Consider the following 16,781-nt stretch of genomic DNA (forward strand, 5'->3'; position numbering starts at 1 on the left):
TAACATTTGAAAATCGTTACTCACAAATCAGAATCTGAAATCCATATTGGTTTTCATTGGCATTGCAGACACGTTGACTTTTTGTTTGTTTGCATAATTTCAAGTTCTTGCAAATTCTTAGTAATTTCCTGAGGTTAAAAAAAACACAGACCCATATTTATCATATTTTCTGTCCTACACTACAAGACAGAGCACTTGAAACTCATGGAAATCTGTCTGTTACCTTTAGGCAGTCTGTCTTGGTCAGATCCATGGCATAAAGCTCCGTGGCTGCCCAGAGCCTTGCTCACTCCTGAGGGGTTTAATTGCATTAATTGTGGGGTAGGGCGAGGTCTATGCTGGCAGAGGTAAGACTGAGCAGGGTCAGAGCTGGGCTCTGCCTTTTTGTCTGCACAGGGTGAGTCTGAGTGCAGGGGATCTCTCAGTGAGTGCCTCTTGTAACAGAGAGAGAGCTCCATCCTGCAATCCCTGTCCTGTGGCAGTTCCAGATGGGGAGAACTTGCAAGAGTGAGAGCCTTGAGAGCAGGTTTTATTGAATGGATAATTGGTCTTCTATTTATTATTGTTCATTAATATCCTTGGGTGTTTTATTTTGTCCAGAATGTAAAATATTTTAAAAGCTGTGTACATTGCATCTATTTTTTTTACTTTTTTTTTTTTTTTTTCACATTTTCGTAATGTAATACATACAACTCCATGTTACATTCCTTGGTCTTGTGATGTAAGTCACATATTACTGCCTGTGCTGATTTTCTTCCCTCTAAAATAGTTCTTTCTCTTAGAATACTTCTAATTTTTTTATTTATTTTTTACATTTATTTATTCCTGCTTTCTGGTGATGGTTCCTGATTGCCTGTCTTGTCTGATAACTGACGTTTATTAATTATTTACAGAGAAAAAAAACAAACAAACTCAAACAAAAGCCTCTATTGCAGCCTGATCCCATCTAGAACTTGTTAAAAACAAAACAAAACAACTTCTTGTTACCACTCAACCATGTAGAGTTGCCACAAACAAAACCTGCCAGCCTCCTCCTCCTCCTCACTTCAGTGATTCCAGTGTTTGCTGTCTTCAGTGGTGTATATATTCTAGGCATCACTGCAAGAATGCAAACTTCTGCAATGCCAGATAAATACTTGTTGACCCTTTGTCTAACATATTTTGTCTTTGTTTGCTTGTCTTAACCTTTTATTTATTTTTATGTTTGCTGCATGTGAAAGTCCCCACTTGCATTTTCGTTTTTTGTTTTCCTAATGAGCATTTCCCTTTTCCTACAAATCATTTTATTTACCCAGCTGCTGCTCCTCCATTGCTCTCCTGTATCAGAAACCTTTAATTTTATTTCACCTACTGATCATCTCTTCCCACACTTGTGACTGTTTCTGTGTCTTTCTAATGAAGCATAACCAAAGTCCTCATTATGCTGTATGAAACTCTTCCATGTAGGATGTCAGAGACTACCTTGTAAAGTGACCTCTGATGACATCATCCTGCTCACTGCATGCTAATAAAATTACTAAACCCTGTTCTTGCAACATCTTTCCTAGCATTGAATGTTTAGCTAGTAGTGTTTCATAGACAAGCAGGCAACCAGCACTGCCCAAATTGATCTTTTTTTGTGTTTGTTTGGTTTGTTGTTTGTTTATTTTTGTTTGTTGTTGTTGAATTTGCATGCTGTTGTTTTGTGTGTCAGTGTGTACAAGGCTGTGGTGTGTCCATGCCCATCCATCACCGGACTCTTCTTCCTCTCTCTGTCCCAGTCTTCTGCCTGCCACCTTCAGATCCTGGTGCCCCCATTAGCCTAGGTTGTCTTTGCTCTAACTAGCCTTCCTGAATTTTAATTTTTGTCACTAACACCTCTCTGGGGCACCCACATTAGCTGTCGTGTTCTGTAGAAATCCAGCTTCCTCGGTGTGCTTAATTACTTCTGAGCTGACCATTCTTCCTTCCCACCCTCTTTCTTCCTCCTCTCCCTAAACACCCTTTTAATTTTTTCCTGGGTTCTCAAAGGGAATTAACTCTCTAACGGGGATTTAGTGCTTTCATGCCTTGCTTCTTGGCTTTGGCTGTGCCATGCCAAGAAACTGTCTTAGGCAGCGGAAAATTGGGCTTGTGATTAACCAACTGCTCCATGTTTGTCCCTTACTTGTGTTTTAGAGAAGGATGAGGCTGCAATTGAGAGTTCTGAGTACAATGCCACGTCAGTAGCTGATGTGGACAAGCGGGTGAAACGGCGGCTACTTATGGGTAACACTTTTCTTCCACTTCCTTTGTTGTGCTCTCACTTTTGTCTGTGTGTATGTGGGGGGGAGGTTCTCTTTTTTGGTCTCATTTGGTTTTGGTCTCCTTTTTGGTTTTGGTTTGGCCTGGTTTTTTTTTTAACCTGACTTCATCTGTGTGGAAAGGTCACCAATTTTGTTAAGTTCTCATCTGTTGTACAACTTCATTCCTTGTTTTTAAACTTTTTTTTTTCCTGATGCTGCAGCTTTAATGCTCAATTTTCTCTGCATAGAAAGAAGCTTTTGCCATTAACCTTACTTAGCTTATGCAAGCTACTTTTTACATGTGATTTGTGTGTTTGTGTGTATGTTTTGCTGTAGAATTCCTGAAAAATCTCCTGTTGCAGACCTGCCTATTGACTTAAAAGGGGATGATGATGACGATATAAACCAATGTTCTGTTACATCGGTGGTGTTAAATGAACAAGTGTATCTGCCTAATTAAAATTTCCTGATCTTTTGATTGAAATGTAAATGTTATGACTGGAAATTTATTTATTTCCTTTGTGCAGCTATTTTAGTAACCACTGAAAGATCTTTCCCTAGTGACTAGTGAGCTTCTGTACATTCTTCTTTCTGAGGCATGGCTTGTTTCTCTGTGTTGTTGGAGCCTGAGAGTGGAACAGAGTAGGATGTGCACTGAACAGTGAAGATAATTCTGTAGCTTCTGCTCTCAGTTAACCCATTGCACACCCTTGTGATTGTCTCCTTCACTTTACATTTCTGGCTGCTGGCAAGAAGGGCCTTTTGGGAATAGAAAGGGTCAAGTGGCTGAGCCTCTGCCAGACTTTGCCTGAGACAAAGAGCACAGCATAGCACAGACTGCTGAATGGTGGTTAGAGGTTTTCAGGTGGTTTATTTCTCTATATTTTCCACCCTGATGCCCTACCCACCTCATAAAATTATTTCCGCTAGGCTTTGAACATAGCGGCCATTAGTGAGATGTACCCAATGGACCCACTCACAAGACAGGGATTCATCACCACAGAAAAGATTCTGGCAGGACAAAATTCTGCTGTCTTCCCTCAGGGTTGCTGCTTCTTTTCTTAAAACCTCTGAGTCCTTTGCAGACTGTCCTGCTAGTCTTTGGAAAGCTCAGCTCTGCCTGTGAGCATCCCTATCTGGAGTGACCATCTCGAGGAGACCAAAGCCTGACTTTGGATATTTAGTTGATTGCTGTGCTAATAGTTGCAGTTACGTGGAAATATTTATAAAGTTTCCATGTCATTTGTATCTTGTCATCCATGACAAATAATCCATTTATCCAGAGGCCAGCATACAACCACTCTGGAGGAAATGGCATAGTGTTATGACTCTGTAATGGTATTAGATAACAAGACTGACGTAAAATATTTTCATTCATGTGAAAACCTGGGCATATGTTCCTTTATTTTTAGATTATCCGTGATTGTTAATTTCCAATTAGTTTGCAGACCTAGCAAGTGACCCATATGTTTTGGTTTTTTTAATGATACACAATTTCAAATAATTTAACCTAACAAAAGCTATGAGACAGCTCATCTTGCTTTATAAATGTGCTGTTAACACTTTTATAATCTCAACAAGACCCATAGTCTCACAAGAGCTCAGGAAAATTAATGTGCCAAAAGGCCTCCAGACCACTGAAAAATGCAACCCTCTGGGTCTCAGTGGTGAGTTTGTCCAGCCACAAATAGTATGTGCAGTACTCTCTAGAGGCACCGAGCAACATAGTGCACTGTGTTGATGCCTCACCCTCTGAAAAAAATAAATATTCAACCTGAAAATGAGCTCATGCTGCTTCCAAGAGTCCAGGCAAATAGCATTAAAAACTTTAGCATTAAAAAGATTAGTGACAGCCTTCTTAATTACACCAGGTCTGCAAGTTCCAAGCTGAACATAGACCCTAGAAATAGGCTTAGAGAGATTGTTTAAAATCCAGTTTGCAAAATACATTGTTGAACTCTTCTTTACCTCCTGTATTAGTAGGTATCAGCTGGCAGCTGAGAGTTTTTGGACATGCTGTTTTTAAACCTCTGATTCCTTAGTAAAACATTAACTAGGAGGAAAATAAATGTAATTAGTGAGTGGGTGATTTAATATTTAGGCACTTTTCTACTTGTTTGTTTCTGCTGATTGCTGATAGTCAGAATTTTTTTTTAAATGCAGTTTTACTTATTTCCAAAGTGTAGTGGCATTTCCATGAAATTTCACATCTTCAGATGTTTTCTAAACAGCTGTTTTAGGAAGTACTGGAAGGTTCCTCAGGAAACTTTCTTCCCAGTTTTTCTAAATAGACTGTGATTTTTGACCCTCCTGCAGACAGTCTTGGGAGAGTAGGAAAAGTAGACGACTTTATGTAATTCTAGTAATCTGATGAAAGGTGCCTTCAGCTGCAACTCCTGAGATGATAATTGCTAGTCCCCTGTCATTTGCTGCGTGCTATCAAAATTACTATGATCTGTATAACCCTTGAAGTCAGCCAAGACTCAGAATAAGCCTGATAAGATTGGTTTAGAACAGTGTTGCTCTCAGACAAGGCTGCCTATAGCAGTCCTTTTGCTATACCAAGACCACCTCAGACTGGCTGTGTCCGAGTCATGCTGTAGTCCTGTGACTAATGGCTAAATCTTAAACAGAGAAAATTAGATAAATACACAATTTTCTTTCCTGTTAGATGCATTCTTATCTAGGTGTTGTGAGGCAGATGAGAAACTGGTCTTCTCTGATGACCTACAAGAAACTTCTCTTTAGAACTGTCCAAAGATGCCTAGGAATTTCCATCCAATTTTTTCCTAATGTTTGGACAGACCTTGAGGACTTCCAGCTGTTACTTATTTTCCTGGGATTCAGAGTCAGGAGTGCTCCCATTGCAGAGATGGCACTGAATTGAGTGGCTGTTGTCTGGTCAGTGAGTATGAATACAGCTCATTTCCCTGTTCCTCACTTCCCTTGGCCATTGCCATCATGGAGTGGAGGCAGTGCAGCCTTAGTTGTACTCCAGGGGGGCTCCTGGAGAGGTCCTTCCTCGACTCCATAGTGGCTGCTGTGGACTGGACCTTGAGCCATGAGCATTCCATAGTTGAGGAAGGACAAGGATCCTGCAGAAGTGCTCAGCTCCAAAAGCAGAGCTGTACCATCATCTCTAATGCACATTTACATTCCCCTTGATGCAGAACACCTTGCACTTGCTACAAAGCAGAAGGGAACAACCAATGTCTTCAGCTCTTCTTAAACATCTCGTATCATTTATCTTGCAGTTAGTTGAGCACAGCTCTTAAAATTATGTTCAGATCTCTGTTTTGTATGGTATAGCAGAATTTTTTCTGAAAGTATTTTGTGTGTTTCTTCTTCACTTTCCTTTACCTTCTTTTCCTTGGGAGCCCATTTGTCACTGTTTTTTCTGTCATAGCATCATAGCATGAGTCTGTCCTACCTGGTTAGAGGAGTGGACTGGTGCTTTTCACATATTTTTCAGTCTAAATCCAGAAGGAGTGTGAATCACAGTATATCTGCCTTGCCTAACTGTATGAGAGCCATTCTAGTATGGGCACAGAACTTTAAAAGCACCAAATTTCCAGTTAACCCTATTAATACACTTACCTTCAAAATATTTTGTCCAGTGTCACATCTTCAGCAATGGAAGTTGCTTTTAATCATGTTTCCGTATCTCTTTTTGCCATGATAGCCCTGGATATAATTCAAAAGTCCAACAGCCCCATCACAGTCTAAATTGTAAAAATACATCATCCAGCAGCCTAGCACTTTATCATTAAATGAATTGTAAATAATTAAGTTTTATGGGCTTAACATTCTCCTTGGCCGCTGTCTTTCACTCAAAAAGGCTGCAAAGGTTTTATAGAGCTGTTGGTATCCTGGAGCTTTCTTTCAGAAACCTTCTTTTAGAACTTGATATTCCAGTCACAGAAATAGAATTAATAGCATCAGTTATGCCATCAGGCTCCCTCATTACAAATAAGTCAGGTGCTTACAAAGAGGTGATAAGCAGCTGGAAACTTCCTCTTTGAGGAACCAGAACTGTAGAACTGTCTGAAACTTAGACTCAAGGAGTCCTCCTCTCCTAGTCGGAGATAATACTTTGTTCTTTGCTGCTCTTTTTACAACTCTTTGAACCAAGTAATTTTATGAATTACTTTTTTATATTGTCTTTAAAAATGCAGTCACTAGCTACATTGCCATCATCCCAGGCCTTATTAGACTGCATGAGTCTGTGCAGTGTTTTAGCAACACAACATTGTTTTGTGCAGGCTGTTTGTTAGATCCTGTCCTCTGGTCAGCTCTTCTTGAAGAGGCAGACCTGTCTTATTTCTCACTCTTTCATTTTCCTTCCTCTACTCTTTAGCAGTCAATGAATTGGGTTCATTTGGGCTTGATATGAGGTGACTTCAGAATAACTGCCAACACTATGCATCTTCCTCACCTTCAGTCCCTTTTCCATTCTTCACAGAATTCACAGAATGACCAGGTTGGAAGAGACCTTCAAGATCATCAAGTCCAACCCCGCCCCAACACCTCAACTAAATCATGGCACCGAGTGCCACATCCAGTCTTGTTTTAAACACATCCAGGGATGGTGACTCCACCACTTCCCCAGGCAGACAATTCCAGTACTTTGTCACCCTTCTGTAAAAAAAATTTTCCTATATCAAAACTCTATTTCCCTTGATGCAGCTTGTGACTGTGTCCTCTGGTTCTGTCAGTGCTGCCTGGTGAAAGAGACCAACCCCACCTGACTGCACCCACCTTTCAGGAAGTTGTAGAGAGGGATCTCTTCTCTGAGATCACTGTTGTAAGAACTCACTTTGGCCATAAAACATTCTTGCTCTGGCCCTAGAAGATGAAAAGTTGGTTCCTTCTCATCAAAAGAAGAGGGGTGTACAAAGTACTTTTAAGTATAGCAAAGAGCAACAGGACAATGAGCCCATCCTGAAGCTGAAAAATTGTGATAATTCCCCTTGCATGCTTAGGGGAAGCAAAATGGATACCATTGCTAGAGGTGTCTTCAGAAATCCAAACTCTGCACAGAAATTTTTCCTTCACAAGACATATTCAACTAATATTGTGTCAGGGCAGCTGAGGATTTTGCCATTGGACACCGACTTCTCGGGTCATCAGTAAGTTCATTTGCAACCCACCTCAAAGAGATTGATGCAATTCTCCTCCCTGGAAGCTGGTTCCTAAGAGCCCTCCAAAGTATTCTGCTGTCAGCTGAAACGCTGGTATAAGTTGTGAAGTGCACTGGAGCTGTGCTGGTCTTTGTTACTCCTCAAGTTTACTTCTGCCTAGATTGCTTCTCTGGTGCCATTTGGAAACCAACAAGGACCAGCTTTGCCAGGCTGGCATATATGTGCACCTGTATTTGCATTTTATCCCTGGTTTCCTAGGAGTTGTTCCCAGGCAGGGCTGTGCTCTGGCTGTATTCCTGGCACATAACCAGCAAATAAGGTAGTATTTTCACTAATTCTATATTTTCCCTCATTGTGGCAAGAATCATTTGACTTCTGCAGAGGTCTCCTCTTTCATTATCTTATCAGTGGCTTTCCAGCTGTTTATAATGAGCACCCAACTACCTGCCTGGAGAGTATGCAGTCAGCCAAGACCATTCCCTCTGCACAGCAATAGCTAGAGATGTGAACTGTGGGAATTGCAATTTGGGCATTTCTGCCATAGATTAGTCTATGATAGAGAACATCCTCCCTGCATGTTATGTGGGGCAGAATCATCTCTTTGTTTGCCTTTGCTTGCTGTGGAAATTGTACTTCCCCATCAGCTCAGCTCCAAGGATCCCAAACATTGCAGTAAACAGCCAAAGCCAGTTCAGAACAATAGATCACAAAAGCAAGTCCTGCTCTGGCCACTTTAATGACATCCCAGTACTCCCTTCTCTGTGTGCTGGTCAGCTCTTTCATCCAATCTTGTGCCTCCTGAAGGTACTTGGACACATCAGCCAAGCTAACTGTGTTTATCCTGTTTAGGTTTCATACCTTTAGCTCAGTGCCTATAATGGATTTTAATGAGCTGCTCATATCATATTAAATAAAAAACCCACAGTTTGAGCTTGTGCCGTGACTTAAAGCACTTGTACCAAAGGGAAGCATTTAAATATCTGTTACATCAAAAAAGGCAGAGAGATTGACAAATTTAGAGCTTGGGTTTACCCATTTGAACCAAAAGTGGTACTCAACATCATATGCTTTAGGTCATCTGAGTTTAGTAGTCAGCCATATGGCATCTTTTCTTAACCTCCAGTTATCTAAGGATTAGGCTGCCCTATTCATCCTGAACATCAAGTGTGCTTTGACTGACTTGTCTGAAGCACCTGACAAATAATAAAACCTTGTAATTTCTCTAGTGGGCTTTTTTTTTTTACTTCCACCTCTCTGTATGACATGCAGGACTCTTTTTGAATCACTGTTTTCTCTTCAGTAGAGACATTGAGCTTTTTTTTTTTGATTACAGGAAAATAGAATCCATAAAGTTAACTACAATTACCAGAGTCTCATAACTAAATTTATTTTCTCTTGCCATGTTTAAAATGACAGCATATCAGCATGGAAATTTTCCTTCTGTAGTCTTTCAGCATCCAAAGATCTCTCTGTTGGTGACTCAGTGTGAATAACTTGTCCAAAATCAAACATCTTGAAATGATATAGAATCTGTCTTGAAATACTGTATAAACCACACAGTGATGGTGTAAATCCCATGGAAATCTCATAATTTTCTGGATTTCAGGACTCTGTTGTAGAGCAATATTTACCTTCTCTCCAGATCAGGAAAATGAGCTGTAGAACAGTAGAATGTATGAAGCCACACATTCTTAACCCAAAAGAATCTTGTCATCTGATGAGTTTTCTGTCAAAAGCCTTTATTCTTGAAAGCAGGTTTTGTGGGGAAACTCTGGGTTTTCACAGTGCTTTTGCCTGCAGTGATCTTCAGAAATAGGGAGACAGAATGTACACAGGCAGAATGTACTTGTTAGAATATTCACTTGAAATGTGAAGAAATTATTCTAAAGACCCTTTCACAGTGCATAGCCACCCTTGTTCAAGGAAAACTTTGGTCTATAAAGTCAGACTAACTCATTATTGCCTCATGTATATGTTCCTTGGGGCCACTACTGGTAATCAACTATTGGTAATCAGTAGCTTGATAAAGGCTAGGGATTTTTCAGTTTCAGTATATATAAAAGCATAGAGAATGTGACCTGGGTTTCTAACATGCAATTTAATGCCTAAACTATCAAACACTGGATTAAAGTGTGTATGAGCTCTGGTTTGCCATCAGAAAATTTCCAGAAGTCTTACATTGTTTCATTCCAATGTGAATTAAAAACGGATTCTGAAGACTTTATTTTTGTCTTCTTTCAAAATAGAATGAGGGTGATACTACTCCCAGGTTTCTGTCTCAAAGAGCAGGATGATGGACAAGCTAGTGTTTGTTTTCAAGTGTTCTTTCAAAGCAGTCAACTTCTATCACAGTTACAGCCTATCAAGGGCCACTTTAAGCCAAGAGCACCTTTCCAGTGTGTACTTCAGTACCTAGCTTTGTTGTACTGCCTCCTAGGATACTTTAGAATTGCTTAAAATATGTCTTTATTTTTCTGAATGGCTTTTACCACTGCTCACTGTCAAAAAACCGAGCGTGTGTCTCTGTATGCATCATAATCCTTTGGTGCTTTAATCAATAAAGAATTGCAAACATTTCATCGGCAGGTATATTGCTAGGAGGTTCTGTAATTCAGTTACTGACTGTGAAACCAAGACCTGGCTTTAACTCCTTCTGTCAGTTCTACTTTGCTGTATGAAATCATAGCAAACAGGGGGAAGGAATCCCTGAGGTCATTCATGCATTCTCTGCCTCCCAAGGGCAGATCTTTTCATCTTGAGTTACCGTCACTTTTATTCATCGAGTTTGTGAATGGTGTGCTATTTCCTGTAAAAATCCCTTTTCATTTCTTTGCTGACGATAAAGACTCTGACCTTATCCAGAATTCCTGGCAATACCTTCCATTGTTTTGCTTTCCCATTTGAAATGAAAGGATTTATCCAAGGTCAGGAGATAATGCTCCTTCGTGATGTTCACAGAGTTTCAGTTTTTCTTAAATGCAGCTTCTCTATCTAGGGAGAGCACCACAGCTACAAGTGTTAATTTTAAGAACCAGACTGGACTCATAGGATGTTTATAAAACACCCGATCCAATCTATCAAGTGACATTCCCTAAATATGTAGTGTTCCCTGAAGAGGAATCGAGTTTGCTGAACTGAGAACTGAGGGGTTCACGATTCAGTGTAAGATTCACCTAGTTGTTTCTTCACACATTCCCTATGTGTCAGGGCAGAATTCTCATCCTATTTTCACGCAAATAAAATTCTACCAATCATGAAATTGCAAGGAAATGAGGAGACAAGCATAACGAAGTGAAGAATTCCACATCCTGCAAGTTACCCTTTCTGTCTTACCTTTTTCATTCCCTGAATATGAAGCTCTTTCAGTTTCTCCTTCATCTGTTCACAGCTATTTGTTTCTTTCATTATACTCTTGTGAATGCTCTTTCTCTATCCTTTCAGCATCACAGAGCATCATTTGCATGAGAATAGCATAGTTCTCCCTTAACTGAAAATTGAAATATTTTGTGTGTTTAGTTTCTTCTTCTGCTTGTTGTCCTTTGGGTCCCTCCCTGTAGCCTAATCTACTTGCCACATAGCACGTGTATCTCATGTACTGCTACTTTCAGTAAAATTTTTTTAATGGATGGCAACAGCAGTCTTACCATTTCTGTCTCATGGCTTTCTTACTCATATTGCACATTAAAGTAAAGGCAAGCTCATTTTATAATACATAGGTTTGGGTTTGTTTTTTGGGGTTTTTTTGGGATTTGTTGAATCTCTTTGTGTGAATCTCTTCCAAGTTTCAGACACTTTGTGTATTAAACTAAATGAATTCAACATTGTTTAAGGGGAGGGAGCCAGTACCACTCAGCTCAGCAGGATCTTGTCCTCTCATAGAACTGCTCTAATACCTTACCATCATCACTTTTTCCAAACTGCAACATAGTTTGCACAATGGAGTCCTGGTGTTGGTCCCAAAACACTACAGTGATGCAAGAAATCACAACACACAGTAGCAATCAGTGGTTTCAGATTAGACCTTCTCAAAATTCTCGAAGCCATCCATATATCTGGCTATCTTTAACAGATATCATTAATCTTTTCTCAATTGTTCAAAGTTGGTGTTTCACTGTGAGTTAAGTACAGAGAAATAAACTCATTTTTATGTGCTTAGGATAGGTAAACAGGTTATCTCTTGATTCAGAGACAGTAGCAGTTTACAACAGCTTTAGTGACAGCACATCTGCTGAGAAACAGGTACTGGGAGTAGTTTACCCTTTTTGCTACTCCAGTTGCCAGGAATTATTACTTCAGAGGCACCTTTTGAGGAAAAAAATCATCCAATTAACCCATATACCTTCTTGTTGCACTGGCTAAAACTGTGAATACACTGCCATCCTATCCTGGTTGCACCATTTATAAAGTTTTAGTTTCATGAAGATTGACTTGTTCTTGTGTCTGATCCCTGAATTCAAGACAGTTACTCTGAGCATAAGATGCCATGTTCAGATTTTGTGCAAAATTCAGACCAGGTGTAGAAAGAGACACGATTACAATCTGAGTACAGTTACTCATAACTTTGCTTGGACTAGGATTTACTTGATAGGACTTGATGGCTTCTCTAAAGTCTGAGCTCCAGGCTACTCCATGAAGAATTGCTCTTGCCTAGCATAAATATTGACTCAGAATAAGCTCAAAATAATATGGCACAAATTTTGAGCCCAGTCATCCTGTTTCTGCTGACCCCAATGAGCTTTAGTCCACTGCAAATTAATTCCAAAGAAAGGCAATTTGAATTGCTAGTTTTCTTTAACTTGCCCTTTGGTTAGTGTTATTATTTGGGCAATCATTGGAACTAAGTAGTGGAAAAAAGTATTTTTACACCTTCAAGTCTTCTTTTCTGTACTTACTTCAAGTCTTCCAAGCTGTACTTACTGCTTACCATGTCAACCTAAACAATTTATAGAAATCTGGCAAACTTAGAGAATACTCTTTGTTTTGGGGGACTGCTGTGCCTTTTATCTGCAGCCTACCAGTTGCTGCAAAAAATCCTTTTCCTCTACACAAGGCCTTGAGGCAGGAGGTCAGTCCAACCTTCCTCTCTGATTAAGAGGAAATGGCAATCCTAAGCCCTGCACAACAGTCATTTAATTTAGTCCAAGAACAACTTTTTGTGACCAAGAAGGTGCCATTCAAGGTTCCTCTCATGCTTTTCCTAAGAGGCAGATGCTGCAAGGCTGCCTTGAATGTAGGTGATGACTTCAGTGGCTCCCCTCTCCCATTTTCATTAGTTTACATAGTTCTCTTGTTTTCACTCCAGCTGGGTTTTTTTCTTTCATTAAGACTTCTTTCCATGTTTTACATACATTCTTGAGAGCAGCTCTTACATTTACAGTTGTTATCCACTCTTTCCTGTCACTGTGTTATGATCAGGAGTCTGGCTTCAGACTGCCATAATGGGTCACAGAAAAATCAGGGAATCAATTCTCCATATCTCTAGATAAAGTACCTTGGTCCTAGATCCCCCTCCTCTTGCCTTTACTGGTGTTTAACTTGTCCAGTTTTAATACCTGCCCTCGTGATTTATCAAAGATTACAGAGAATGACCTAGTTAAGGCATAGATTACTTCATGATCCTCAGATGTAACCCTGCTAATCTCAAGGACCTATGGAATTTTGTTCTACTTTGCACCATATCTCAGTTCCTATAAAACTGGTTTGGATCTCAGTCCAGATTGAGCCAACAATGAATAATAAAGAAGCCAAGATTTGCCAGATTTTGACCAATACCCTTAAAATCATGTCATGTTCTTTCATTTGTGAGATAAACTGAAGTCACAAAAATTTGCTTTTTAAAATAATTGGCTACTTTAAAAACCCCCAAATAAACAGATTTTTATTAGAAGCTTGTATTTTAAATTGTTATATTTACTTGTTTCATAGAAGAGGCTGAAAATCAGGTTTTCAGAAATATTCTCAAACCATGAGATATGTTTGGAGTTTCAGGCATTTAATGGTATTCAAAGCCAAATAAATCCTGTCTAGTGTGACTCTGTAAATGACTTGTTGCCACCTGGTAGATATTCTGCTTTAATTTAAAAGCTTCAGAAGTAGAATCTGAAGAGCTGCTCTTTCCCTGCTAAACCATTGCAGGCACTGGAGTAACTTCACCTGGTAACTAAGTCAATGTCCCTGATCTGGTGCTGAAGGACTAACTAACACCTCAAGTTTGTGCTTTTCAATTGGATATTTTAATATCCAGAAGTAGTGCATATCCCATAGTGCAGTGAACTAATGTTAAAGCAAGAGTTCCTATGGAATAAACCGTAGCACACTGGTCATGATTTTAGATAATTCTTGTCTGTGGATCCATTGAGCAGACACATGAGAGATTGTTCCAAAATTGGGAGCTTACACTGGAAAAATACAGACCCCCTTATATAAATAGATGTCCTTTTCTTTAGACCCCTGTTTCTGCTTGAGTTTTTTATATTAATTCAGTAGGCTTGTAGATAGGGTTTCAAACATCACTTTAAATGAACAGTAAAGTCTAATTGTTTCAGATTATGAGCTTTGTCATAATTCAGAAGCAATCTAGATGTCAGTAAAATGACACTGCTTTAGTTGTGTGTTCCAGTGCTTTTTTTTGCTACCTTGTCAGGGGGGGAAAAAGAGCTTGAAACAAACAAGAAAAAAGGCTAAAATGTTGAGATTGTCTTTCACAGAGAAAAAAAAAAAATCAGCAAAAATGGTCTGTAGGATCAACATCACCATGAAGACCTGATACAATTTCTAACATCCGTTCTTTCCCTTCCATTGCTTCTCTACTATGATAGAATGGAAATAAGTAATTTAAAATTTTAGGTAATTCTGCTCTTGGCTCGAGGCCTAAAAGTTGTATTTCTGTTTCAAATATGTGCTGAGGTTTGGTAGTGCTGAGGTGAGGGATGAGTTGGCATCACCCCTCTCAGAAACACAGGTGGTCGTGCACTGGGTTTGTGCTGTGTGTAGCCCTCAGATCCTCTCTTTGATGTAGCCTCTTTCCCACATTCTGCTATTCATGTTTGCTTTCTTTTGCCAATGTTTTCTCACGACCTTGAGTTTAAGGAATTTCATCAGTACATCCCTCCAATTATCCAAAGTGTGAGAGGTACTGTCACATGTCCTCTTGCTCACTTGGATCTTCATTCTGTTAAGAGTTTGTCATGTATGAAAGTCAGAGTTGCTAGGAAGGTTGCAGAGTATTTACCCTTTATGGTTTGTTTTACTAAATTTGTGTGAAAATAAGAAAAGCTGGCTTGATTCCTTCTATTTATACGTAGAAATAACTCTTGTTCATTGAATGACCCTTACCCTATAGATCCAGTCATCCATGCCATGGGGAAAAAAAATTGTTGTGTCTATTCATTTTCACTGGATGTCATCCAGAAAGCAGAAATATTACTGCTTATGTTCATCTTGTGTTGACTCACTGCAATAAAGGAGTCTTCATATGCCAGAGTTAATCTGCTAACAGAAGATTTAGTGCTCTTTGCAGTGCCATGCCAAACGTAACCTTCAGCACTTTTTCCTGAGTTTTAACCCTAACTCTTTACTCCTGGCAAACCCTCCTGTTCTTAAACTGTGCCCAAGTTAAAAATTTTAAATTACCTGAAGCGTTTTTCATTCTCTGAAATGTAAAGTTATTATTTGATATGTTGGTCTACGAGGACACACACAGGTTCACATACAAATGGAAATGCCAGCATTGATATTTGCAGAATTCTTCAAGCAGAAGTTTCAGTCTATAAAATAGTGCTTCCCAGAGAAGTAGATGAAAATGAGAACTATATGGCTTAAAGAGCTAGGCTGAGGTCGTGCAAGATGAGCAAGAACTGCCTGAAAATCAGGAGCTGCAGACAGCTCCATTTTCAGAAAGCCTTTCCAGAAAACATTGTCAATCCCTTTGTTAGCTGTGCTTCCTGGCAGTTACATGCAAATCCATTTCTATACTGGTAGCTCTTTCTACACGGTATCATTACACAGCAAACAGACATAAAAATTTAAATCTATCTGGAGGACCATGTGTGAATATGTATGGGCTCAGAGATCTGTCCCATGCTGTTAATGCATGTGTACCCCAAATCTGTATTTCAGTTTGTTCTTAAGTGTCAGGAGCTTATTTCACAACTGGTAGCGAGGCCTGTGCCAGTGCAAGGAAAAAAAAAAGAAATACAACCCAGTTACACTTTTGTTTTTGAGTAGTGGAGTCCCTAAAAATGGCCAGTCTAAGTTCACCTTGAGGGCAAAGCACAGGCTACTTTAAAATAAAAAATCTCTTAGTACTAGTCAATAGAAAAATAAAGCCTGTTCTGTTCTGTGTAAATAATTTTTGATCAATGTACTGTTCTTAGGCAATTCCCAATTAGCATATCCTATAGCTGATTGTCAGACCCTGTCCACAGGGTACAATTGTGACACAGGCTGTGAATATTCAGCAATAGGAGTCTGTAAATCTGAGTAAGTAATGACAAAGCCTCTTTAGGGAAAGAGGTGAGCTCAGTAGAATAATGGCAATCTTGGGGGGCAGTGGGGTATTTTAATTTAATCAAATCCAGAGCAACTGAAAAAGATACTATTAAAAGGACTCATTCTCTGAAGCAAATACTTTTCAGAAAAATGTACAGTTCAAGCTGACGTGCTAAATTGGCATCCTTACATCCACTCTATTCTGTGGATCAAAGAGAAGTTAATCATTTCCCTTGCCTTTTATCTCCTTTATGGATGTGTTTGTGAGTATGTGTGCATATGCATGTGTCCGGTGTGTGCATGTGCATACATGAGTAACACAAAACAAGGGCAGCGAGGGAGGGGTTCTTGCTTTCTCTGTAATGAAGTTGGAGATTTTCTTTTTTTTTTTTAATCTGATGGTACCTAATAGTCGCTGCCCACTGTAGTAAAAGCTCAGAAGTATTGCAACTTTCTCTTGCCTGTGTTTGCCCAGCCACCCTTCTACATACTACAAGCACTGGGAAATTTCAATGACACAGCTTGGAATGGGTTCAGTGACCTCAATTATGCCCTCCCACCCACTCCAAACTCCTTTCAATTTGCAAAAAGCTTTAAGTGGACAAAACCCAGATGCCTTTTGCTTGTAGTTCAGTAAGAACAGATTGGGCATGTAGATTCTTGTCAAAGTGATATATGTAGTTCATTTTCCATTAACTCTTTCTTAACTAAGGGTTTTAAATTCACAGTTCCAAGTCTAGCACTCTGCTTTGCTTTCTATTGTTTTTAAAGTTCATTATGCTCACACCATCATTCAAAAGTGAACTTTAAAATACCTCAGCTAGACATTGACTGATACAAAACAGAATGTTTGATTCTGCTTTTAAAGGCAATCACATTTTTTTTT

General features: G+C 39.4%; 1 protein-coding gene across 3 annotated transcripts in view; it reads left to right on the forward strand.

Moving 5' to 3' along the window:
- SCUBE1 (signal peptide, CUB domain and EGF like domain containing 1) overlaps positions 1-16,781 on the forward strand; it is a 193,323-nt gene that overhangs the window by 106,984 nt on the left and 69,558 nt on the right. Inside the window, exon 7 of one of the 3 annotated variants that reach the window (XM_021535496.4) lies at positions 2,158-2,247. The exons of the other annotated variants lie outside the window; for them this stretch is intronic. Coding sequence (XP_021391171.3) covers positions 2,158-2,247 — 90 coding nt within the window. The remainder of the gene's footprint in view (positions 1-2,157; positions 2,248-16,781) is intronic. 3 annotated transcript variants of the gene reach the window in all.

This window comes from Lonchura striata, chromosome 1A (assembly GCF_050655825.1).
Source record: "Lonchura striata isolate lonStrDom1 chromosome 1A, ASM5065582v1, whole genome shotgun sequence".
Classification (NCBI taxonomy): Eukaryota; Metazoa; Chordata; class Aves; order Passeriformes; family Estrildidae; genus Lonchura; species Lonchura striata.